This window comes from Esox lucius, chromosome 10, assembly GCF_011004845.1.
Source record: "Esox lucius isolate fEsoLuc1 chromosome 10, fEsoLuc1.pri, whole genome shotgun sequence".
In the NCBI taxonomy this organism is placed as follows: Eukaryota; Metazoa; Chordata; class Actinopteri; order Esociformes; family Esocidae; genus Esox; species Esox lucius.
Genome location: NC_047578.1, coordinates 7,797,431 through 7,824,442, shown reverse-complemented (window position 1 = coordinate 7,824,442; position 27,012 = coordinate 7,797,431). Strand labels below are relative to the sequence as shown.

Here is a 27,012-nt window from a genome sequence, read left to right as displayed (position 1 = left end):
GTTGTCTGTCAACATGAGGATCAAAGAAGTGTCTGATTCAGGCAGTAATTTTATATGAATAGTATTCAACCAAATAGAAACATAACTAGTTTATTATACATAATGTTAATCTGTCCAAATACTTTTGTCACCCTAAAATGTACAAAACATACAGCTAGGTCCAGAAATAATTGGACACTGACCCATATTTTGTTGTTTTGGCCGTTTACCAAAATATATTCAAGTTAAAGTTAAATAGTGACTATGGTAAGTGAAGTCTCTCAGCTTTAATTTGAGGGTAACCCACAACATGAGGTTAAAGTTCATGCAAGTTAAACAGGCCATTCTTTGGCTGCAAAAAAAAAAACATACATTAGAGAGATAACAAGAACATTAGGAGTGGCCAAAACAACAGTTTGGTACATTCTGAGAAAACAATAATGCACTGGTGGGCCCTGCAACACATAAACGTCCTGGATGTTCACGGAAGACAGCAGTGACGAATGATCGTAGGATCCTTTCCATGGTAAAGAAAACCCCCTTCATAACATCCAGCCAAGGAAACCCAGCGTTTGGTGATGTCCATGCGTTCCAGACTTCAAGCAGTCATTGCCTGCAAAGGGTTCTCAACAAAGTATTAAAAATGAACATTTTATATTATGATTGTGTTTATTGGGCTGGAATAAGAGAATATGTGGTTCTCCTTCCCAAAGTCCCCTTCCATCACCCTCTGTCTTCTCCCTCCTGTAGTAGATACCGGTAGAGCAAGAGAACAGATGACCTGCCTGGGCTGTTATCTGGTTGAGCACATTTCCATAGAAAAATCTTGAGTCTTCCACATTGATTAGGACATAATAAGTTAATCATGGACTAGTAGGAGAGGAGAGAGGGAGGGAGGGGCCGAGGGAGAGCAGGGGGAGCGCCGATGAGGGATGGATGAAGGGCTAAACCTGAAGGACATTCAGCGTCAGCCAATGGCGTCTCACGAATGATTAATGGAGTTCTAGTAGGCTCGTTCTGTTTGGAACCTGGAAAGACGCTCTCGGGAACCTATGCATTCCTGCATGAATGCATCGCCACAGGTCGACGTGTGATTCTCTGTGCTCTTATGACCTAAAGGCCATACTGATGCTTGCATCAAGGCATATTCCTGTTATCTGACACCCATAGTATATACAACGGCCATACTATACACTATATATATGATCCTAGTTTGACACCTGTGTGGAGTCAGGATATGGACTAGATATGGTGGGCTTTGATCTATAACCTTCTGCTCCCTGGCACTTATTTACTGCCCTGTCCTCATCTATCATGCTAAGTGTGTGTGCGTGTGTGTGTGCGTGTGCGTGTGTGTGTGTGTGTGTGTGTGTGTGTGTGTGTGTGTGCGTGTGTGCGTGTGCGTGTGCGTGTGCGTGTGCGTGTGTGTGCGTGCGTGCGTGCGTGCGCACATCTCCTGCATCGTTAAATGAAGAATGCTAAGGGAAAAAAATGGGGTGAGTGCGTGTGCGTGCGTGCGTGTGTGTTCGTTCGTGTGTTCATTTCTCTGTACTATCTGCATTGTTAACACTTGTCGCACCCTTTCTCCGTCCTACAGATGTGATGAGTGCTGTCTTTGCTACCACTTTGGCTGTCTGGACCCTCCCCTGAAGAAGTCCCCAAAGCAGACAGGATACGGCTGGATCTGCCAGGAGTGTGACACCTCCTCCTCCAAGGTGAGTCACTCCATCTTTCTCCGTGTTTGTCTCTGTGTGTGTGTGTGGTGTCCATGGACTGTTCGTAAGCATACAGTCAGTCTTACCCGGAAATCCATTATTATTTGAAGGTAATAAATATCTAGACAGACATGGGTACCGGAAGTCCGTCCTCCATCCTCCGATCCGGAGCAGTTCCTTGGTTTACGATCTGGAAGCCACACATTGTCACCCAGGCTCACAACAAGCCATGTGAATTGTCAGTCTACAGCAAAACCCAAGGCTGTCCTGGTGGGACAGTGTGTGGGGCTGTATTTAGGACAATGTAAGTTGAGATCTGCTCCATGTAGTGGTTAAAAGAACACCTCCTCCCTGGCCTGCCCCATAACAAGCCTGTCTGCCTCGTCTGGTACACCAAAAAACCCACTATCATCAGACCGGGGCTCCCCTGAAAGCAAGTTGTTTGTAAATGTGTGCTGTTGGCTTCTTACCTCACTTGATACTGTGCCAGGTCTAAGGCAGATGGGTCCAGCAATGTCCGAGCCCTTATAGAAATGGCAACCCTTAATTAACAAGCTGGACGGGGGTCTCTGTTACGTTTAACTGGGGTTGTGAAACGCCGAGCGGGTCACGGTTTTGTGGGGTGCCAGAGTAATAGATCGTGCTGTGGTAGAACCTGTCCCAGATGGGTCGGTCCTCACCAATGGCAGATGATAGGACCAGGTGATTGGACCAGATGACTGGACCAGATGACTGGACCAGATGATAGGACCCGATGTGACATCATGGGTGACAAAGGCCTTGACGGATATCCAGGGATCTGCCACAAGGCAGCCACTGGCCCAGTCTGTCCGCATCCGGGCTTCACTCAGTCGGCTTCCATTGAGGTCTGACCGGTCTGTGGCATCATTGTCCAGCAGCCTTCCGCCAGATGCCCTGGTAGTTGTCCTCGGTGTCCGCGGCGAGTGGGAGCTTTCTCTTTCTCAGCTCCAGGTAAAGGGAGGCTCTGGCCCGGCTCCTTAACCATCACGTCATCCGTGTTTAGGTTTGGCACAGGTATGTCTGGTAGCCAACACACACAGCCGGGCCGCCCACACACTCACGCACACAAAGAACCACACACACAAACACACACACACGCAGACAGGCATGTTAAATCACTCAGTTCTTACTAACCCTCCCCTTCCAGCATCTCTGAACTAACTCAACCAAACAGACGGATATTTCTGTTAGTTTTCTCTCTCCCACATACATACACTCGCGCATATGAGATTTCCCCAAGCTGCTTCTGGTACCGTTGGATTTCAGAGTGGGACTGGGGTATATCTGTGACGGCCGGGTGTAGTATTACATGACGGTTTTAAGCAGCAGCACAACTAGCATGCGTTCCCTGTGTATTTTTAACTTGAAATCAAGAGGCCTGGCAATGAGCCAACATGGCCGCCCTCCCTAGCTCCTCTCTTACCTCTTGAAGAGGCAGCGCTCTATTTTCATTTATTTCCCATTTGAAATGTCTAACTGAAAATGGCAATTCCCACCAGAAGCACTTTATTTTAAATTTTTATTTTTTCTACCTTTTTCTTCGTTAGCATTTGAAATAATGTTTTTCTTATTGAATTACAGTGTAATCAAGGGGAGCGCGCAGCAGCTTGAGAACTTAATTAAGTTGATAAATGTAAAGCGCATTTCCATTTCTCCAGGAAAGGGCAGCCTGTCCAATAGACTCTATCTGCGTAGAAAATGGGGGTTAATTGATGTTAGAGAAGAGGAAGAGAAACAAAAAGCCTATGCCACGCCGAAAATGCTACATGACAGGAATTGCAGGCAAAATTGTGAAGTTTAAAGCTCAGTTAAATTGGTAACTTGCCCGTGGAGGGTTAAAATGTAAGAAAGTGGGCTGGGGATTTGTAGTCATTGTAAGGTTGTGCTTCTATAGCCCTTTGGGAACGTGCTTCGGTGTGAATATTCAACAACTAGGATTTGTGCAACTCCGGGTCTTTGAACGTTGGACCATATCTGTTGTCTGCTGTTGTTTTGTCTACCTGGTGTTAGAGTCCTTTGTTTTGCACATTTCTATTCTCCTCAGAGCGGGTTTAGTTCAGCCATGCTGTTTCTCAAAGCCAAACTACACATGAATGTGGCCGCATGGTTTTAACCAAGCCTTCGAACCGAAGCAGGGCTAAATATGAAGGAGCCTTCCATACATGGATCTGAGCCCTGATTATGAAGAGACACATTGAGACCTTTACAGACCATAATAAACCTGTAATCCCCCTCTGTGTAAATAGGGCTGTTATTAAGAAAGGCTCTGAACACCATCCTGCTGTTACTGAATGGGTAGATTGTTGTAGGAGGGCACAAAAACACACATGCACTGGGAGAAACACACACTCATACACAGGAACGTAGCTTTCAGTGTTTGAAGGGGAAAAAGAAGCGGATCTACTGGTAAATGAAGGGGGCATAGGGATTAACAAAGTCTTTGCTTTTTAAATGTGCTGCTTCTGGCATCCTGCTGACAGAGAGTCTCGCCCCCCCCCCCCCCCCCCCGAAACAGTCCCAATCCTCTTTAATCACCCCCGTGCAACACGCACACCGCGCACACGGACAAATGTAAACACACCGAAACTCCAAAAAAACACACTGACTGTTTGGAACGAATAAGGGTGTGTAACTCGGCATGCGCTTTTCAAAAAAGGTTTCCTGTGTAGACGCTCACCTCCTCCCTGCCACCTCCCCCTATCCCTGTGTGAGCCGAAGCCGCGCGCCTCCCTCCCTGGGCCCCAGAGCAGACGGCGGCCCGTGCCGTCGGGAGAGTGTGTCGACTGGGTTGAGGTCTGGGGTAGTTATTGGAGGGGACTTCGCCTCTCTTCAGCGGAGTCTGTCTCTGTAGCGCTTGCAGCTGTCAGCAGGTGTCTGGGTTTCTCTGGGTCCAGCTGCTGAACTGGCTCACAGGGATTTACTTGACTAACTCCATTCTTCTCCTAGTGATGTGAAGGACCTCTGTCGGCTCAGCTCTCCTGAGATAACAAAGGGGAACTACCGTTTTATCCTAGCAATGTTGATTGCTGTAGAGTCTGATGTGGTGGATTCATGTTACGAAAACAGACCGCCACTACTTCTGTAGCACGCAACACTGTGTGTGTCTTTATCATGTTTCCCCTTTTCATGAATGAGAATCCAAGTCAAAGACACCGTGCGTGTATGAAGTGTTTGTCAAAGCATCAGCTTGTTGTATGAATGCCACAATATGCTCTTCTTGATTTGCTCTTCCCAGGCTGTGGAACACTTTTTTGTTTTTACCCTGCCAATTACAGCCCCTGTGTTCCCCAAAAATTCACTGTTTTACACTTTCAATTGTTGTCTTTCTTTGTCCACATATTTTGCCTCACCTTGAAGTGTTTCACTATTTTCTTGTCGGGACAACCCAGTTTGCACAGTCTGAAATTAATATTAGACTAACCAGTGACAGCTTCATGGTTTGGAATTTGTGACAGCAACTATGTTGCTTGTTACAGTATTATAAAAACTTTATGTCCTGGGATTTCCTATAATCTTTTGCAGCTAGAAGCTTTGTGGTTTGTAAGGATCACAGAGCTAAACAGGTCTTCAGCTCGAACCGTTCAGACCCCGGAGATATCTTTTGTCTATAGAGCCAGGAGGATATGCCCTTGTTTCACAAAAGCCCCTCTAACTCAGACCCGTTTATCGAGCCAATCATCTACAACGGAGAGAGAATTATACACGTCCAATGGTACATTCAGAAGACTGTAGCGGAAGCTCACAGTGTGTTAAATAGGTTTTGATGTGCTAGCGCCTCTTTGGGATTGATAGGGTTAAGGTATTAAGTTGGTAATGGGTGGAAGTAAGTGTTGGAGATAATTGCCTTGACTCTGCACTCTGGGAGATGAGAGCAGTATTTAAGGAAAGTTCTTCTATAATCTTCAGCTTGTAAATGCCAAGCCATTGCTGCCGTGCTGCGAACTGCTTGTGCCTGTGGGCAAGGAATGTTGCTTTAAATGCCAACTTTAAGTGCTGCTGAATCCTACCTGACCAAACGTTTGGACTGTGATTTACCTGCACCAGGAGAGCAGAGGAAAGGACCTGGTTAGGGGTGTCTGGGTCGGTCTGGCCCTGAGACCTCTGTCAGCCTGTCTGTCTGACAGTGAGAGGAGAAGAATCAGCTCTAGCTAGACAATGGGGAAGTCCTGCTGAAGTGGCAGGTGATTTGTTATCCCCCCAAGGCCTGACTGACTGTTAGCTGAGTGGAAGGAAGTTTAGGAAGGAACAAATGGATCTGGCGGAGAAACGGCAGCTTTAGCTGGGAGTAGGGATAAACGAGCTAGCCATTGAGTCAAAGTAATTTTGATGTAAATTGATAAGTTGAGGTAACATATTCTATGTGGGACCTAAAATAGAGGAACATTTATGTCACTTTTTTTGCGGGGGTGACCTGAGGTACATTTTATTTATTTAAATGTAATAAGGCCTTCCTTTAAGCTGCATGTAAATGCCATCCATCAGTAGTCTGAAAATGTTTTCCTCTGTGTCTGCTTTTTGTCTAATCGCTATACCCCAGTGGATTGTTCAGCTTCTACATCCCTGATGTCCTGGCTCATGTCTTCACTGGATTTTCAGTGAAGCACCAAGATAACTCTCCATTTGTCTTCACAGTCATCTGTGAACTGTTAGACTACATCCAAAACATAGGCTAGAAGTAGTAGCCAGATTTCCATGGATGATTTTTGTCTATAATAACATGATCCGGCACATAGTCAACATCCTCTCCAACCTTTATCCAATCTCCTGTCCATTCAAAGGTCTCAGTGAAGGCGGCTCTGCCTGGGAGCTCTTGATTAATACTCAGATGTCTCTCCCGGAATTATTGGTCTGTAATATTAAATGGTTTATATTAACTCTCTCCCTGCATCTTGAAATTATGAGTGGAGGGAGGAGTGGGGGGGACGGGGGGGGTCTCAGTTGGATCACTCGTTGTTGTAAGTAACTGTGTGCGTGTGCGTGTGTGTAAGTGGCTATGCCGGGGTAATGAAAGTCTTTATTACATAGCCGGGAGTTCACTTAGGAAGCTCTGATTCTCCCTGCCTGCCTGGCGTAGATAAACCAGTGGCCTGACCAAGGCCACCTCCATTCCTCCTTCCCTGCCCTCCCCTGTCACCCTGGGCCCTGGCCCCGTGGCTCCCACTAATAAAGTGACAGTCAAGCCATAATAAAACCATGGCCTTTAATTCCGGAGCGCGTTAATCAGCGACCGCGGTGCAGAAGCGGGGCTTGTTTAAAGCTTTATTTACACCCCCGTTTCTTGGCTGCCGCTCTTTCCCCTCCAGTTCTCTCGCTAGACTCCTCCGTCATGTATAGGGCCCGGAGACGCGGCGTGGCGAGGAGGTTGGGGGCTTTAAAATGCTCCGCAGCGGTTGGACGGGGGGTTTGCGTGTGGGCAGAGCTCCTTTGGATTCACTTTGTACTCCCCTGGTCATCAAAAGACGTCTAACTTTTGGAATTACCGTCCTGGAAAGGGTGATGTTTTTCCCCCCATCTCTGTTCCTTCAAGGCCTTGTGCAAATTGGCCTAATGTGTGAGGCCCCTAGTGTGGCCCTGAGGTTTTCCACTGCCTGAGTTGGTGGGCGCGCGTGTTACTGTGTTGTCGATGATGTGAGCGGTGGAACGAGTCGGAGCCTGGACAAGGGTTTCCGTCATTCTCAGGGTTTTCGCTTGATGTATGTTTTGATTCTGTTCATCGGTCAGACGGAGTATAGGCATACGTTCAAATTGGCACCGTGTTCTCAAGATGGCACCCTACTTTTGCCCAAAGCGCGATGCAGAGTCCGGTCTGAAGCTGCGTCCTACTGCATATTGAATGGGGAGCTATTTGGGACCCAGGCTCATGTATTTGTTTTGTTTACCTGGTTGCAGTTGACGGTATTTGGATGTTGTTTTGATGTTTTACCACTTTCAGAGGACCATTACCTTTTACACGCAGCGCCATCAATCAGGAGGCTTCACGGCTTGACCTGTGAAAGTAGCTAATTAAGTTAGCCTAATTAACTTAATGACGTGTCACACTCTGTCGGCTTTACTAGGAGGAAAGGAAATTGAAGGAAAAATAGGGATCATTACTCATCTGGATGGAATGACATATCGCACACGTCTGGTCTCAGAGATGGGGGGGGGGGGTTGTGGGGAACAGTTGACAATTCCTCACCAACCTGAGTTATGTTTTTATCTGAGAAAAATATCAAATCAAACTGTTTAGTATTGTATTGATCTTAGAACTGGTAATCCTCTCAGTTTGGTCCAGCGCAGGTGAAGACAGGTAGCCTCCAGTGAATGATCCCGACTCCACTTCTAATCTATATTCCCTCCCTGTTCCTTCAATTCTCGTGCCTGTATGTCATAAAGAATGACTGGGATCAATCGGCTCCTTAACATGCACCTAATTTTCAATCCAGCCAAGTGGTGAAAGCATGATGAAGTCATAAATGGGGGTCGTATATCACTGAGGGCCTAAGTTTAACCACAGTTTAATGTGATTTAAAGACGAGAAGGAGCCGCTAAACTCGACCGCTGGGACCACATTGGCGGTCTACGGCCCAGTGTTGGCCAGGCAGGCCGGGGATAGAGGCTAAACCGAAGACAGAGGGAAAATCAATGAGCAGAAGGCACTTCCATCACTTTAACTAGGTCGGCCACAGCCCCCACGGGCCCCTCCGGCCGCCCCCTCTCCGGGGCCAATTTGCAGAGAGTAAAGAGCGTTGTGTGATCTGTGATTGCTGTTCTGCCAGGGTCCCCAGTGACCTCCGGTAGAAGACCATCACTCAGGAGCCAAGTCCTTTTTAATAACCCTGTTACGTGCCGGCCCTTCACCACTTGAATAGCGGGACCCGTTACGGTGGAGTACCCGCTCCATGGCCGTAAAGGAAGAGACCGTGCCGTGTCCGTGACAATCAGTGGAAACCGGGCTAACCCGCACTCTCCAGGGTAAGCTGATATTGGCCTAATCTTTCTCTCTACCATGGCATCGTCCCCACCAGCTTTAAACATGCTGTTGTCACACCCATCCTTAAGAGACCTGGCCTGGACACTACCAATTTCAATAACTTCTGCCCCATCTCCAACCTCCTTCCTTGCGAAAACCCTGGCAAGGACTGTTGCCACCCAACTTTAATGTCACCTCCTCAATAACTGTCTGTTTGAGCCTTTTCAATCTGGCTTCTGACCACTTCACCGTACTGAAACTGCCCTTCTCAAAGCTGTTAATGACCTTCTTGTCTCTGCTGATGGTTGGTGCCCTCAAGCTGCAGAACTTTGGAGACAGGGTTTTTGCACGGGCTGCTCCAAGACTTTGGAATGCACTTCCACAAATCAGCCGTGCTCTATCTGTCATGTGAAAAAATCAGGACCCCCATTAAATATTCAGTTATTCATTAAGAAATGTTCACACAACGATGTCTAGTCTTGTTTTATTCATCTCTGGAAAAGAAAGTGATCTAATTGCAGGTAAACAGCAAAAAATAACATTGTTTTACTCATTAAACAAAAGACAAACATAAATGCATATTCTAACTGAAGAAAAAGTTAGGACACTCTACCCCCTAATACCTAGTGTTACCCCCTTTGGCTGAAATAACTTCAGTGAGAAGCTTCTTGTAACCCTCTACCAGTCTGACATCGGTCTGAGGAAAGTTTGCATGTACAGCTCGTTTCAAGTCTCCCCACAGCATCTCAATGGGATTAAGATCTGGGCTTTGACTGGGCCATGCCAGGACTCTCCATTTCTTAGTTTTCAGCCAGCCCTTGGTGGATTTACTGGTATGTTTAGGGTTATTGTCATGTTGCAGGGTCCAGTTCCGCTTTAGCTTTAATTTTCTTACAGATGGTCTCACATGTTGCTCAAGCACCCTCTGATACACTGTATAATTCATAATGGATTCTATGATGGTGAGCTGGCCAGGTCCTGCTGCAGCAAAGCATCCCCAAACCATGAGACTTCCACCTCCATGCTTCACATTTGGTATGAGGTTATTTTCCTGGAACACTGTATTTGGTGTGCGCCAAACATGTCCTCTGTTCTGGTGTCCAAATAATTCAATTTTAGACTTTTAGACATCTGTCCAAAGAACATTATTCCAGAAGTCCTGTTCTTTGTCTATGTTCTCTCTGGCAAACTTCAGTCTGGCCTTAGTGTTTCTCTTGGAGAGTAAAGGTTTCCTCCATGCAGACCTCCCGTGAAGATGAAACTTGTGCAGTCTCTTTCTGATTGTAGAGGCATGCACTTTCACATCAACAGTCGCCAGAGCCTGCTGTAGGTCCCGTGATGACATTTTAGGGGTTTTGGAGACTTCTTTTAGCATCTTGCGGTCTGCTCTCGGGGTGAACTTGCTTGGACGGCCAGACCTGGGCATGTTGGCAGTTGTTTTGAATGTCCTCCACTTGTACACTATTTTCCGGACAGTGGAATGGCTGATTTCAAAGTCTTTTGAGATATTTTTTAATCTCTTACCAGACTCATAAGCCACAACAATCTTCTTTCTGAAGGCCTCAGGTCTTTCGATCTCACCATGGTGTTCACTCTCACGTCAACAGTCAGGAGCACCCCAAACTGAATGTCTGAGGTTTAAATAGGGCAAGCCTCCTTCAAAATGCTGAGTAACAATGTTCTAATCATGTGCACCTGATGTGATACACCTGTGTGTGATTTCAGCCATTTTAAGTGTGACAAAATGTGGGGGTGTCCTAATTTATTCCTCACCAGAAATTGCATGTTTATTTTATTACATTTTACAGAAAGTTTTTTCTTCAGTTTTACTTCTTTAGTTATATTACTTGAATCCCTCAGTATTGTTAAAATTGATATTAAATATCCATATGTCTAAATATGTTAAAAAACATAGGGTGTCCTAATTTTTTCTATTTGACTGTATGTATTGTAAATTGTCTTTGGGTCTTTGAAAAGCGCTATATAAATGTCATGTATTATTATTATTATAGTTGTTTACTCAAACGTTGCTAGCTTCACACGCCATGCTCGCGCCTTGTTAGAAACGTCGGTGGACAACAGTTTGCCCTGGGAGTGTCTGCTTTGAACAAGAGAATTGGACAAAACGGGAGGCTCTGCGGTTTCCCTCTTTCATAGCGCCAAGCTGTCCACCACAGTTTTTGGCACCACACTCCTTGACTCTGCCACTAGCTGACATTGTGGGCATATTTGGATATACCCTACCAAAAATGGGGAGGGGAAACACATGGCAGTTAAAAGAAATTACAACCAAACAGACTCTTTACCATTCGGTACATGTGTATTCAAGTCTGTACTGTGTTTCCACCAATTTCACCTAATCTTTAGTTTTTCGGAAGTATCAGAAATAACCTTTAATTATCATTCAGCAACAGACAGGAAGTGTATTGGCCAAACTGTGTAAAGATATGACTCCGGAGGCCGCTGTCAAAAAGCTGCTGATACAGCATTTACAGAAACCCGCAATTCATCCTGTCTGACGTGTTTCTTCTGGTGTGGTGTTTTGTTTCATTCATTTCACTCAAGCATCGGTTCATTGTAGTGAGAGTGAAGTACTGGTCTCACGGGTCTCGTTTACTTACTCGTGTAACAAGCTAATCATTTCATTTCCTTTTTAAAAATGAATTGTACGTGTTAGCGACGGCAAGTGAAAGAATGTAACACAACTCATCCGCTTGAACAGTTGCCTCGGTCAGTGCAGGACGCAAACCGACCGTGCAAACGGAGGCTCGCAGTGTTCACGACCTACTTGTGAGGCTAACATACTGTAATACATTTCAAAGGCAGAGTGTGGCGAAATTGGTTTGGAATAAAAGTTACGTCAACCCCTCCCCCAGGTGACAGGGAGACTTACAGGGGGAGATCTAGGGTCTCTCCCTTCTCTACGGTCCCGTTTGCAGCATCTCCCTCCTGCGCTATTTCTCCCGGTCTCCACCTTCCCCCTCCCTCCCAGACAGAATGCATCATTAATGGAGAACAACTTAAAGGTGACATTGAGAATGGTGGGGGGGGGCGGGGTTCTCTGTGTACACACAAACACAGTACACCAGCTAATTGAGATATTGGTGTTAAGATCCTTTGGCCTCTTGTGTATTCCATTTTCTGCCTTAAAATGACTTTTATTGGGTCTGTTTGTCCAGTATGGTGACGATTGGCTGAGAAGACTGGGAGGTGAAGTACCTTTTATATGCACTGGAGGAAGCACTGCAGTGGCAGCTAGTGCCAGCATCCACACAACACATTTAACAAAGGCTTGGGTGGAGATGTGTGTCTCATCGATGCCATAAATCACACTAATGGGGATCAGGGGAGAGAGGGGGCCTCCTGTAGCCTCATGTTTATATTATAGTCTTCAAAGACGTAGAACCACTCTACTATGTTAGTATGGTCTTCATAGAGAGAGAGAGAGAGAGAGAGAGTAACTTGCTATGCATATTATAGTTTTTATAATGATAGAGACCTCTCCTTTCTGGTCATAATGAGAGACCTCTCGTTTCTGGTCATAATGAGAGACCTCTCCTTTCTGGTCTTAATGAGAGACCTCTCATTTCTGGTCTTAATGAGAGACCTCTCATTTCTGGTCTTAATGAGAGACCTCTCCTTTCTGGTCTTAATGAGAGACCGCTCCTTTCTGGTCTTAATGAGAGACCGCTCCTTTCTGGTCTTAATGAGAGACCGCTCCTTTCTGGTCAGAATGAGAGACCTCTCCTTTCTGGTCTTAATGAGAGAGACAGCTCCTTTCTGATAGTAATATAATGTAATTGTAATATTTTGTAATATTGTAATAATATGTTGTTGCTGGAGCAGCTAAACTCTGTATCTGACTGAATGCAAGGAAGTTTGTGTGTGTGTGTGTGTGTGTGTGTGCGTGCACGTGTGTGTGCGTCCGCTGACGGTTGTCCAGTTCTAGGTGTACGTATAGCGACCAAAGTCTCCTCAAAGGTTACCTTTCAGGGTTGTTGTTTGTGATGGAGTGTATGAATGTTAATTGTGCAAAAGGGCTTTAAGGATCAGAGTCTTCAGTGTAGAGGCTTCACTGAGACTGTCTGTGACTTCCAGAGGTCTCCATTCTTCTGAAACCTTGATGAAAACCCGTCTTCCACCATAAGGGGAACGATTTAGGATGAGCACCCGTCTTCCACCCTGAGGGGAACCATTTAGGATAAGCACCTGCCTTCCACCATGAGGGGAACCATTTAGGATGAGCACCCGTCCTCCACCCTGAGGGGAACCATTTAGGATAAGCACTCGTCTTCCACCATAAGGGGAACCATTTAGGATGACCACCCGTCTTCCACCTTGAGGGGACCTATTTAGGATGAGAAACCTGTCTTTCACCATGAGAGGAATTGTTGACGATGAGCACCTGTCTCTCACCATGAGGGGAACCATTTAGGATGTGAACCCTTTTTCCACCATGAGGGGAACCATTTAGGACGAGCACCCGTCTTCCACCATGTTAGATGACCAGTCACCAGTGCTTCAGGTTAGTCTGGTCTCCTGCAGTATATTCACCTATCTCTATGACATTATTGGCATGTCCCAATAATCTGTTTTGCACTCTTATGCATGTCCTTCCTGTCAAATCCATGGGGGAAAATGAACAAGTGCAGAGTTAGGGAGAAAGAACATATTATTGGGATGCAGCTCAGTTCTTCCAGCTCCCCACAGTCACATTAAGCAATCAGTTAACCAGCCTGGCTTCCCACTGAGTCCCCTGGTCCCTCCTATCAAATTAAAATGCATTTTAAGGTGCTGTACAAGTAAATATTTAAAACATTTATATGCAAAAAACAATAACGACGAACTAACATGTAAGTAAATAAAGAAGAACTCTATGTATATGTCAGTGTATTATGAGCTACTAGTTTCTGCTGGTTTTATTTGCTCCTGATTTGTTTGTCTCCTTTCCTCTAGTCACAGATAATGAAGGGGGCACTTGGGCCACTTTAGCCCACATAGTCCAACTAGCCTTTATTTAGGATTTAGTGCCACATTCTCAATGGTTCAAATTGAACACGGAGAGAAAGTACTCGTCTTCCCCTCACACTCCATCACACTCATTCACTCACACATACACACACAGCCTCCACCACCATATATTTTCCCTATGAGCATCAGTTCTTATCACACAGAGGATAAAAACCTCCCGCTTGTGCATTTTACCTCTGATTAAATTAGGCCTGGCCTGGTAGGCTCACCTCAGTATCTGTCACGCCTCACTAAAATGGAAATCCGCTGCTCGGAAAAGAAGGGAGATTAATGAATGCCCTTTGTAATAAACTAAATGGGAATCGCAAATATGCCCAGTCATGAAATTTAATTGTGCTACTTTCTGGTGACTGCTTTTGGCTAGGAGGTGGGGTGTGGACGGTGAGGGGGACCAGACGAGGGCGAGAGGACTGAAGGGAAAGAGAGGAGAGGAACAGGAGTGGGAAGGAAGATGGTAGAGGAGGTGGAGGAGAAAGGAGCGATGTGGAGGAGGAAAAAGGAGAGGAGAAGGGCGAGTTGGAAGAGGAAAAAGGAGAGGAGAAGGGCGAGGTGGGGGAGGATAAGGGGAGGAAAAGGGCGAGGTGGAGGACGAGGAGTAGAGGTGATGTGTGAGGTGGAGGAGGAAGAGGAGAGGTGACGGGTGAGGTTGAGGAGATAGAGGGGAGGTGAAGAGTGAGATGGAGGAGGAGAGAAGAAGGGCGAAGAGGAGATGGTGAAGGGCGAGGTGGAGGAGGAAGAGGAGAGGTGGAGGAGGAAGAGGAGAGGTGGATGAGGAAGAAGAAAGGTGGAGGAGGAAGAGGGGAGGGTGAGGAGGAGGAGGAGTCAGTGTGTGTGTATGGGTGAGAGGTGGTTAAATGTAACGTGTAACGCTCAGTCAGAAGGGGCTTAATGAAGCGGCTGTTTATGACCCAACAGACGCTACTGTGGCCTCTCCTTAATGGCAACAGAGACTTTAAATCAGACCAGTGCACACACACACACACACACATTCAAGCTCAAACTCCCAAACTCATGCACACGTACGTGCTAACACACTGGCGCACACACACCCGCTCACGTACGTGCATTCTTTCTCAAACACCAGTGTAGATTCTTCATTTTCTTAATCATCTGTGCTTTGCAACAGAACTCTGCTATTGTGTTTCATGACAGTGTGGATACACACAGGGCCACCTCAGAGCCAGCGTTGGTGTTTGCTTGCACCAGTATTGGTTTGGGTCATTTTCTTTGCATTTTTATTATTCCTAAATCATGTGTACATTTCAGGTTATTTAGTTTTAATCATCTGTGTGCTGTACTGTTCGGGTTTTGTGTGTGTGTGTGTGTGTTGGGGGGTGGGAGTCTAGAAGGTCTAGAAGTTGCATCAAAGCCATCTGAACCCCCCCAGCAGCACCTATCAAAGCAGCTGACACAATAACCCAGCGTCCTCCACTGCTCACAGGGCACGGCAGACACATACACACACACACACACACACAAGTAAAGACAACAAAAGCAGAAAACACGATAAGGAAAATAAGTCATACTAATTAGCTGCTAATTCTTTTGAGGACTGTGCCGGCTCGATAAAGGAAGGATGCTAAAGCTCATTAAAGAACGAGACATGCAGCGTTGTACATTTAAATGTTCTTTTTACAGCCTTCTTTTTAATCCCGCTTTACGAAGTTGCCGGCATGGGGTGTGTGTGGGCGGCGGAAGACGGAGGACGGAGGGGGCTGTTTCACTCGTCTTTGGGAGCGATTGCGTTCTTTCCACCAGGCACTCGGGGTCTTAGCCTCAAACACATTAGCGGCTTGACGGGCCTTGGTTGCCACCTAGGGTTCACTCCACCGCCACCACCTCCCCAAACCCCGCCACACACACACCCACACCCCTGTGTAATGGAAGTCGTCTTTATCTCTCCTCTTCCCCTTCTCTTTCTCTCCGTTCGCTCCTCCTTCCGCCTCCTCCTCCTGTCCTTCCAGCGTCACATGTTGAGAGCGGCGGCAACATCAGTATGGGAAGGCAGGAGAGCAGGAGACGGCGGGCGCTGCATGCCCTTTAAGAACACCCAATTCAATTAGAATAAAATATGTGGCATTTCATTACCATGCGTGTATCTGCTGCCGGGGCCAGAGGGCTGAAGACCCATGGAGAGACGGAGAAGAAGAGTGGCTGGAGCTGTCTGTCCCCTTCTGTTTCTCTCTCTTCCCCTCCGTCTCCCTCTTCCCCTACCTCCACCCCCAAGGGGGAGTGATTGAGATATCCCAGAATGCGGTTAGGCAGTTTGCCTCCCTACCTCTCATTCCCTCTTCATCCGCCCCTTGTGGTTTTTTTTCTCCAGGCCCTGAGAGGAGAGAGATCTTTCTGTTGCTCTCTGCCTCTCCATTCCTCTCCTCGCAGGGCACAATATCACCCAAGGATCCCAGATCCAGGCTGGCCCCACTACATCACTAGCTCACTTCTGTCTCTGTTCAAACCAGCTCAGCGTTTCCCCTAACCTGGTGCCACATCACTCCTAGTATGGTCAGTGTGAAAAGCACCAGAGTTGTGGTCAGTTATTTGTCATTGTTCATATCCTCCAATGTCCTCACCCTTTTTTTACTGAAAAAGTGGGGTCTTTAAATATTTGCTGGAGGTTCTAACTGGAAACATGGAGAAGCCATTGAATGCAGCCTGCCAGTAATCTAGTAGTCCACCATAAAAACAGTCACCCAGTGAATGCAGCCTGCCAGTAATCTAGTAGTCCACCATAAAAACAGTCAGCCAGTGAATCCAGCCGGTTAGTAATCTTGTAGTCCACCGTAAAAACAGTCAGCCAGTGAATGCAGCCTGCCTGTAATCTAGTAGTCCACTGTAAAAAGAGTCAGCCAGTGAATGCAGCTTGCCAGTAATCTTGTAGTCCACCATTAAAACTGTCAGCCAGTGAATGCAGCCTGCCTGTAATCTAGTAGTCCACCGTAAAAACAGTCAGCCAGTGAATGCAGCCTGCCTGTAATCTAGTAGTCCACTGTAAAAAGAGTCAGCCAGTGAATGCAGCCTGCCAGTAATCTTGTAGTCCACCATAAAAACTGTCAGTCAGTGAATGCAGCCTGCCAGTAATCTAGTAGTCCACCGTAAAAACAGTCAGCCATTGAATGCAGCCTGCCAGTAATCTAGTAGTCCACTGTAAAAGCAGTCAGCCAGTGTGTAGTGTGAGTCCTTAAGGAGTAGGCAGAGAGAGATGAATCGTCTCCTTTTTCCTCAGGCAGAAGCACTGAGGGGGATGGAGCGAGATGGGGATGACGAGATGACGAGATCTCCACCAGGGCCCCGCGAATCAGTCACCAAGAGGCCGGGAGTAGTGGTATCACCCCTCTCTTTACCCGTCTCTCCTCACCCCTCTCTCTGGGGGCTGACACTTAATCAAGGAAGGAGAAAGAGAGGGAGACTGGCCGCTTTGCTTAACCCCAACCCTGGCTGTTTGAGATTGTTAGCATGCGATGCTCGGCCGGCTTGGCTCAGCCCTGGCCCCTCCCCTCCTCTTGTTTCCCCATTTAAGATCTGCCTGCCCGGGGGCTGTGATAACGGATGGCGCCACAGGTAATTGGAAAATTGGCAGGCTTGTCAAAGAGATTTGGTGGATGGCACGGGCCGATAGTACGGCAGCTGGGGTGCCCGACATGTCGTCCCTGGTAACAATAAATTCATATCGGCCCACGGGGGCTGGCGGGAGACGGTGGAGGGGAGGGGTAGAAACATCCAGGAGTTCAGGAAAAAGTATGGCATTTTTCTCCAGTGGAGGCTGCATATCAAAAGTGCTTCCAGAGAGGAGGAGACAGAGGCAAGGCTTGTGTGATTTACAGGGTGATATATGACCCAGAACTAATACGCCTCTGGTTGGTTTATGACACAGCTACAGCTACTCTCTGGCAGTTAACAAGCCTGGGAGAGCCACTCTGCTATAACTACTGTCTAACAGTTAACAAGCCTGGGAGATCCACTCTGCTATAACTACTGTCTAACAGTTAACAAGCCTGGGAGATCCACTCTGCTATAACTACTGTCTAACAGTTAACAAGCCTGGGAGATCCACTCTGCTATAACTACTGTCTAACAGTTAACAAGCCTGGGAGATCCACTCTGCTATAACTACTGTCTAACAGTTAACAAGCCTGGGAGATCCACTCTGCTATAACTACCGTCTAACAGTTAACAAGCCTGGGAGATCCACTCTGCTATAAAGTTAGGCTTGTCCAAAATGTCTGCCTGTTCCCCAATGCATACAAAGTGCACAATCTATACCCACAACCCATAGGGCCTCAGATTGTCTGGTTTTAAATCCTGTGTAGATGTGGTTCTAACTGTGTGTAGATGTGGTTCTAACTGTGTGTAGATGTGGTTATAACTCTGTGTAGATGTGGTTCTAACTGTGTGTAGATGTGGTTCTAACTGTGTGTAGATGTGGTTATAACTGTGTGTAGATGTGGTTATAACAATGTGTAGATGTGGTTCTAACTGTGTGTAGATGTGGTTCTAACTGTGTGTAGATGTGGTTCTAACTGTGTGTAGATGTGGTTCTAACTGTGTGTAGACGTGGTTCTAACTGTGTGTAGACGTGGTTATAACTCTGTGTAGACGTGGTTATAACTCTGTGTAGACGTGGTTATAACTCTGTGTAGATGTGGTTCTAACTCTGTGTAGACGTGGTTATAACAATGTGTAGATGTGGTTATAACAATGTGTAGATGTGGTTATAACAATGTGTAGATGTGGTTCTAACTGTGTGTAGATGTGGTTCTAACTGTGTGTAGACGTGGTTCTAACTGTGTGTAGACGTGGTTATAACTCTGTGTAGACGTGGTTATAACTCTGTGTAGACGTGGTTATAACTCTGTGTAGATGTGGTTCTAACTCTGTGTAGACGTGGTTATAACAATGTGTAGATGTGGTTATAACAATGTGTAGATGTGGTTATAACAATGTGTAGATGTGGTTATAACAATGTGTAGATGTGGTTCTAACTGTGTGTAGACGTGGTTCTAACTGTGTGTAGACGTGGTTCTAACTGTGTGTAGATGTGGTTATAACTGTGTGTAGATGCGGTTTTACCTTGTGGGTAGATGTGTATATTAACCACTAGAGGAGGAGATAATTGCATCTGTCAGAGTCGTTTAGTCACCGTATCTCCTGTCACCACTGTTTCCTTCACTTCGCCTCCCCTGCTGAATCAGCTGGCTGTTAAGACCTGCCTTTCCGAGCCAATTCTGCCCGCAGCTCTTTGTTCTAAGAGGAAATGGCTGCTGACCATTGCTGTTAGCAGGCCCTGAAGTCAGGGCTAACAGCAGCAGCATCTCAACACTAACTTATCCACACTAACTAGTCATTCCTGTTTGGATTGCTTTATTTGTGTTTGTGAGATATTTAGTTTTTTGTCCAACTGTGGACTAAAGGTTTTTCCCTTAAACTATTTGTCAAAATATTCTGCGCTCACCATACTTTTTTTTGTGTTTCAGGAGGAGGAGCAGGAGTTGGATGAGGAAGAGGATGGTTCTGTGAAAGAGGAAACAACGGAGCATGAAATCCCAACTGAAGAAAAAACTATTGATGTGACCTTATCTTGAGAACAATGATCAGATGTTAGTTGTCAGTGGTCACTCACAGTGCTATCAGTTCCACTTCAAAGGTCTGTAGATAACTGCAGTCTGTAGCATCTCAGTTTTACAGACATCACTGCTCATCTCCGGCCTGGTTACCTGTGTGTGTGTGGCTAAAGCTCCAGTCTTAGGCACATGACATGAAGTGCAGAGAGTGGAATAAAAGCTTAAGAGACTAAATACCTAGGCTAGCTAATCTCTATTCCTGTCCCAGATGTTTGGACTGACTTGCAAGTTAAGAATACAAAAAAGCAATACAGCACAAACGGACCTAGAACCAGGCTAGCTATTTATTTCCCCTCAGTCAAATATTGGACCGAACTCTCTCACATTAGTTTTGTAGCCAGAGGAACAGTATATTTTAGAAAAGAGAATGTATTTGTTAAAGAATGTACAGTGGTACCTTTTAGAGGGAATTCAAGTCATAGTATGTATTTTCAAAAGGGAAAAGGCTGAAGACCTTATGCTCGCTATAGTAATTAACTTGAGCTGATGTCAATGAGATGTCATTTATATCATAAAAATATAGTCTAGTATCTATTATACATTCTAGATTAGTATTTCTATGGTAAAACATCTTCATGAAATTGCACATCTGTTTTTTCTGGTTGCGAGATTTTTCATTCTGAAGAGCCCCATGTTAGATTTGTACGTTAATGTCACTGGTCAGTGGCATTCTTTTTTGCAACAGAGATTAAATCAAATGAATTAAAACCCAGGGAAAGTGTCTGGTTGGACCAGAACAGTCAGACTGTTAAAATCTATGTACCTGCTTAATGTATTTGTGAACCTGGCCAGCTAAACAGTTTCCCTCAGATCTATTTTCATACACTAATCAGCACTAAGGTGACAAACAGTGTCCTCATCAGCCTGGTGTCACATCTCTTTGTGCTTTCACAGTGACCAAAGCAGTCCGGAACCAAGCTATATCTCTAATGCCCTGTTTGCAGACACGATAATGTGTGTTACGTATTTCAGTGTGGTCAAGTATTTCGTAGATAAATAATATGAACACTATTTTCTGTACAGCAAGGGGACACGGCTCTTGTCACACATTTTTAAAAACTGATTTTTCTACAAGGTCTTCTCACTCTTTTGGCGTTCATCACCACTTCCATGTTTACAATCTTCTTTTTTTTCCAATTTATGTTCACATTGTCATGTGATGTTGTACATATAAGTTGGGAGACGTGTTCTGTTAAAAGCACAACTCTACATGTCAACTATACATTCATGTGAGTTAATGGGTGTGTTCCATTGCACCTCCATCACAAGTGAGCTATTATCTTTGGCAAACCAAACAACAACATTATTTTGTTTATTCGGTCATCTCAAACGTTTTCTTTTAACACAGGGTGTTCAGAAACTACAGTCCAAGTCAACATATTATCTTCCATTTCACTGTTGACATCCAATGTGTTATTTTATGTTAGATATGACATTACAGCGAAAGCCTTCTATTACCATTGTTTTGGGGGTATGTGCATTTACTAAAAGTATATAATTTAGATACTTTGTAAATGTTAAAGTGCCAATAAACATACATACAAAAAAAGATAATATTATAGCTCTTGCCCCTATGTTCACTGAATGTTATTGACTTTTTGGAGTCTCATGATTTCTGCCAGACCGTGTAAGCGGAGCCAGACAAAAAGAGCGAATGTCTCTTACTCACTGAGGGAGTGTCTGACTTTGCTGGCTACAACCTTCAGTAGCTGCGTTATAGTAAGCCTAAAATAAAACTGTTCACGGTTATATTGCGACAATTTCTAGTGGATTTTCCAAGTGTGCATCCATGCATGCTTTTTGGGTCAGGATAGACAACAACTTTGCTGGCTACAACCTTCAGTAGCTACGTTATAGTAAGCCTAAAATAAAACTGTTTCTGGTGGATTTTCGAAGTATGCATCCGTTCATTATTTTGGGGGTAATATAGGCTAGATCAAACGCTAATACAACTTACTGGATAATAAGCTGTTAAAACGGCCAGTGGCAAAACCATACATTTCATAGATGCTATTTGTGGTGGAGGTAAACTTAATAAGAAAAGTTAGTCAGTTTAACACAATGCCTAATGGTGTCTAGAGAAATATTCAAACCTGGTATGATGGTTAAAGACACAGCCACTCATGTGGGAGACCCAGCTTCAAAAGCAGTGAGGGCCACACCATTTAGCACTTTTAATTCCGGGTGGGCTGGTTCAACACCGGACGTCTAATATTTGACAGTTTGTGTTGTCAGCGTTGCCCCTTTAAATGATCAGTTTCACCCAATATCCATCTGGTTTGAGCCCTCTGCGTCAAGCAATACGCAACACCTCCTTGGCGTCTGTTGATCGAGCACCGGTGGAATGTTGTCCCACTGCTCTTCAACGGTTGTGCAACGTTTGGATGTTTGCAGGAAATCTGGAACACGCTGTCGTACGCATTGATCCGGAACATCCCAAACATGCTCATGTCTGGACACTTCTGGTGAGTATGCTGGCCGTGAAACAACTGGGCCGTTTTCTGCTTCCAGGAGTTGTGTACAGATCTTTGCGACACGGGGGCTGTGCATTTTCCTGACGAAACGTGATGGGATGGTGCCCAGTGAATGGCACCTAAGTGGTCCCAAGTATCTCATCACAGTATTACTGCGTTCAAATTGCCATCAATGAAATGCAATTGATGCTTGTTGTCAGTGTCTTGCGCCTGCCCATACCTCATCAACACAGCCACCATGTGTCACTCTGATACCAACGCTAACATCAGCATATTGCTTTCCCACAATGAGGAAGTCGGGATTCGTTCATGAAGAGCACACGTCCCGCGCAACAAGGGTTGGCTACAATTACATACGGCAGCCAGGTCAAGACACTTGGAAGACGACAAGGTTTGCGCGGACTTCCTTTGACTCTGAAAAGCCGTAGTTTCAAAAGCTGTCCGGGTGGCTTGTCTCAGACTATCCCACATGGTGAAGGAACTAGATGTGGAGTCTATGGGCTGGTGCGTTCACACAAGCTCTGCAGTTAAAAGGACTGACAAATTCTGTAAAACTATGTTGGTGGCAGCTTATGGTAGAGAAATTAACATTCAATTATCTGCCAACAGCTCTGGTGGATATTCCTGCTGTCAACATGCCCATTGCAGAGTCCCTGAAAACATCAGATATCTGTGGGATTCTGTGTGATAAAACCACGATCACTAGAACAAGTGAGCAGTCCTCTCTGGTGAACAACAATATATAAACTAATTGTGAAGTAGTAGTGCCATGTTTTCCATGCGCACAAGTGTGTATTTCTTTCAGATGGTTTTCACAAACGTGTTAATATCGCTGTTAGTAAACATTTATCCTGTGCCTGACAGGTTTGGCGTGTCAAGAAACCGATTATACGGCGTGATCATTACACGGATGCGCCTCATAATGCTCTTGGACATAGGCCAGCCTACAGTACAATGCCATGTGCAGTTAGTATGTCGCCTTGCTGTTTTAAAATCTCTACCATCGTCAGCACAAACACCCTTTGCATACGTGTCCTAGGCTTATACGAACAGGCGTGTGAGGTTGGTTTTGGTCACAGACAACATGGTGCCCTGAATCTATAGAAGTGGAGTGTTGAGTTGCAACACAGACATCATGGTGTATCCTTTTCTGTGCTCTTTGCTATTCATCCACACAAAGGACTCAAAGCCCCATTTAAACTGCAGTCATGGGCAACGCCCATAGCTAGTAGGGAGGCTGGACCAACACACACTTGTGCGTATCTTCACAATCCTCCACACACACACACACACACACACACAGACTACTCAACCTCTTTATCTTGTTTTGTCTGTCTCACATTCATACCCATCACACACACACACACACACACACTTCCTCCCACACTCCTCCCTCTCTTTTCTCCCCCTTTTATCTTCCTTTCGTTCTCTCTCGCTCTCACATACATTCATATACAGCAGGGCTGAAAAATGAAACGCTGTCAGATAGATCTTTATATTTCATCGCCTCACAAACCCCCCGGTCCCCTCCTTCGTCTCCTCCCCCACGTCAAGACAGCAGCAGCATCCACACATTAATGCATCCAGGGGTGTAATTCCAATTTGTTTCAAAGAGGAACTATTAATTTGCCCATTTCAAGGCCGACAGAGGCAGGAGGGAACCCCTGTACCACCATTGAACCGTGAAAGACATTATCTGGAGGGCCTGTGTGGCGCTCTTTTGTGGGGCGGGGGGGGCGGCGGCGCGCGTCTGTGTCCCTTGTTCAGGAAAAGAAACAGACACGTTTTTAGAATTTATGGTCATTGATGGGAGGGGGTGCTGACGACTGTTGCCCGCAAACGACAGAGCTGGGCCTCCCGTCGTCATTTTCCCGGCATGCCGTCTGAGAGGGATGTCATTAGGCCTGTAATAACAGCGACGGGCGCGTTAACAACAGAGTGGCTCGCTCCGTCGCCCCATGCCCCGCCAATCTCTGTCAGTCTGTGTGTGTGTGTCAGAGTGTGTCAAAATGTGTGTGTGTGTGTGTGTGAGCGTGTTTGTGTACCTGGGCCTATCTCAACACTCCTATCTACAGCGCAGCATATTAAACAGGTCTTAATGGTACCTAAACATAGACAGATGGAGATGTACTCAGCAACCAGCTATACAGAGCAGAACAATAGAAAGATTCATGTTTTCGATGTTTGTATATCTCAGTTTGTCCTCTGTACTGGGGGAATGTGTGTTATTTTTATGTACTGTACTGTATGTCCTCTGTATGCAAGGATGTCTGCTGTGATACACAGGGACATTTATAATTGGCATTTCTTCCCATATCCCTCCATTCTGGATAGATGTTAGTGTTGATAGTAGTGTTTCATTTTATATACTGTATTTATCCTGTTCTTATAGGTTTGCACACGTCTCGTAGAAACCACTGGGTTTCTTAGCTTTGAGGCAACATGGAGGAACTTGGGCAATTCAACAGTTCTCTTCACTAACACCGCTTGGTCAAGTACATTTTCAGATTTATGACGCATCAGACCTTAATCGGGCGGATCTCTGTTCTGACAGCATTGACCTCTTGAGCCACACACACAGACACACACACATCCCACCACAGCAGTAGGTTTAATACTCAGAGTGTTTGCTCTGGAGATATACGGTAACAGTAAAGAATTATTAAAGTGGCTTTGCGACATTTACGAAGAGATTTGAAGATTTCCCTCACCCATCTCCGTCCCTCCTCTTTCTCTCTCTCCGTTTTAATTGCTGAGGATAATTCCTAAGATAACATGGCAGAATGGAAGGAGATGCCTGGATGACCTTTTCCAGGCTTACTATGTTATGACAGTCTTTCTCCCTCTTTATTGCTGTGTGTGTTTGTGTGTGTTTGTACATCTTCTTTGGGGATCTAATCTCTTCCTCTCGCCTCAAAGCCCCAGAATGAAGACACTCATTGCAACTGTAGCTCCTGAAAAGTTCCTGACACGATTGCCTCCCTCTTCACACGGCCACATTAATGACTCACAAACACACACACACACACACACCTAAGTCAGTATACATTGAAATGAAAGTGACAGTCTACAGTTGGTTGGAAATGTCAGGGACCCACCTCTGTTGCGCTGAAGACTGAAGTGGAGCTGAACTTTCTCTCAACACCTATAAATATCACCACAACACACAGATGCCCACAAAAACATTGGAAATATATTTGTGGGAGACTTTTAGGGACCAAAACATATTCCCATTAAAAAACAAATTTTTAATCCTAAACCAAACCACAACCTTATCCCAAGCCCAAACTCCAATTTTTAATAGTGAGGACCAACAACATGTTCTTACTTTTCATGATTTGCCACAGGTTACTGTGTTTGGGAGGACTGTTTTACGGCGACACAGCTGGTCTACAGGAACACACTGGCTCAGTCTGTCCTTGACTGGTGCTTGTAACAACTCAAACCATGAGTCTGTCCTTGACTGGTGCTTGTAACAACTCAAACCATGAGTCTGTCATTGACTGGTGCTTGTAACAGCTCAAAACATGAGTCTGTCCTTGACTGGTGCTTGTAACAACTCAAACCATGAGTCTGTCATTGACTGCTGCTTGTAACAGCTCAAACCATGAGTCTGTCCTTGACTGGTGCTTGTAACAACTCAAACCATGAGTCTGTCCTTGACTGGTGCTTGTAACAACTCAAACCGTGAGTCTGTCCTTGACTGGTGCTTGTAACAACTCAAACCATGAGTCTGTCATTGACTGCTGCTTGTAACAACTCAAACCATGAGTCTGTTGGATCAAGACAGAGATAAAGAAGTTATTAGAATCCACATCAAAGATAGGAAAGCGGTTCGTAGGTTGTGTAATAGTAAGATCCAGTTTCTGAGAGGAACATCAGTTTAACATTTATTTCCTGTAAAATAAAAAGCAAACTGTACAATTTTATCTATTTTAGTTATGTTCTCTGTGTTTAGAGTTGTGCCTGATACTCACAAAAGATTGGTTGTGCCATAAAATAGATGCTCTGATTTTTATATAATATTATTTTCCACGACGCAGCCCAGGGTTAAGGCACTAAAAGAGCGACACCAGGAAACAGGATTTGTCCTTGGTTCCACCTGTCAAATTTACGCCCCGCATAAAAAGGTAAACACAGTGAGGGAGAAGGCCGTCCACGTATCCACTGCTGATAGTCTTCCTATTAGAGCTTTATGGCTGGTGTAATTCACAACCAGGCTACACGCACGTACGGGTGCATGTATCTCTCTCTCCGTGTGTGTCTCTGTGTTCCGTGTGCACATGCGCACTCATGTGTGCGTCTCTGTGTGTATGTGAAGGCTATGTCGCTGCGCTGCCTGGTGGTGGCCTCTAAATCCAGATGAAGAAGGTAATGAGAGATGTGTTTAATGGAGGAAAGAATGAAAAGAAGTGAAGTGAAGCAGCTTCTGACCTGCTAAAACAAAAACAGAAAATGTGTGTGTTTATTTCTGTGATCTAAGTCTATATTTACACACATACGTACATTCACACACACACACACACACCAAAACAAAATAAGCAGATGGCCTTCAGGAAGCTGACTGATAAAAGCTGGCTGCCACGAGTGTGCGGTTGTCCTGCCACCTCAGAAAGGAGCTGGAACGGCACACCAAACCACCAGCCTCCATCCTTCTCTCTCCACCAAGGACGGCATCATTACAGGTCATTACTCCCCTGTCTTCTCCTCTGGCCGAAAGCTTTAGCTTCCCTCAGCAAGAAAGCAGCAATGGATCCCTGAAAACAGACCCTGCCCTATTTTTACTGTCTGAGGGTCATTTTCACGATGTCATTTGCATGTGAATACCTGATTGTTTGTGTATTGTAAAATTGTACTCAGAAAAAGCATTAGAGTTGTTAAGATATCACAGTGTCCTTTTGAATCTTACATTTTATGGCCAAACAGAGTTTTGACTGTAACATTTTAAGCATTAATTCCAATTGGCTGAAGTAAGTGGTGGGGTTTGGGATATAGTGAAACCAGAAACAAATTGGTTGTAAATTTAGATACAGGTTGAGCTAATGTTTTTGAAGCAGACTGATTGTTGGTTCTGACGAACTATAAATTGTGGCCTATGAAGGATGTCGCTGGTTATTGAGAGGATATGGCGAATAAATATTGAGGAGAGTCAGGGGGAAAACAGAGAGCATGAAATGTAGAGAATGATAAGAAGAGCGGAGAGACTAGAGTATCAATCC

At 45.4% G+C, this 27,012-nt stretch overlaps 1 protein-coding gene across 5 annotated transcripts in view; it reads left to right on the top strand.

Moving 5' to 3' along the window:
- The window catches only part of phf14 (PHD finger protein 14), a 95,016-nt gene extending 74,161 nt beyond the window's left edge, over window positions 1-20,855 (top strand). For 3 of the 5 annotated variants that reach the window (XM_029122681.2, XM_029122680.2, XM_029122679.2), the window contains exons 19-20: window positions 1,577-1,694; window positions 16,925-17,865. In XM_029122681.2, the coding sequence (XP_028978514.2) occupies window positions 1,577-1,694; window positions 16,925-17,263 (457 nt within the window). In that variant the 3' untranslated portion in view covers window positions 17,264-17,865. Of the gene's footprint in view, window positions 1-1,576; window positions 1,695-16,924; window positions 17,866-19,172 lie in introns of those variants that run through there. The other 2 variants (XM_029122682.2, XM_010873181.5) reach the window with 2 other exon arrangements.
- Window positions 20,856-27,012: the final 6,157 nt, after the last annotated feature.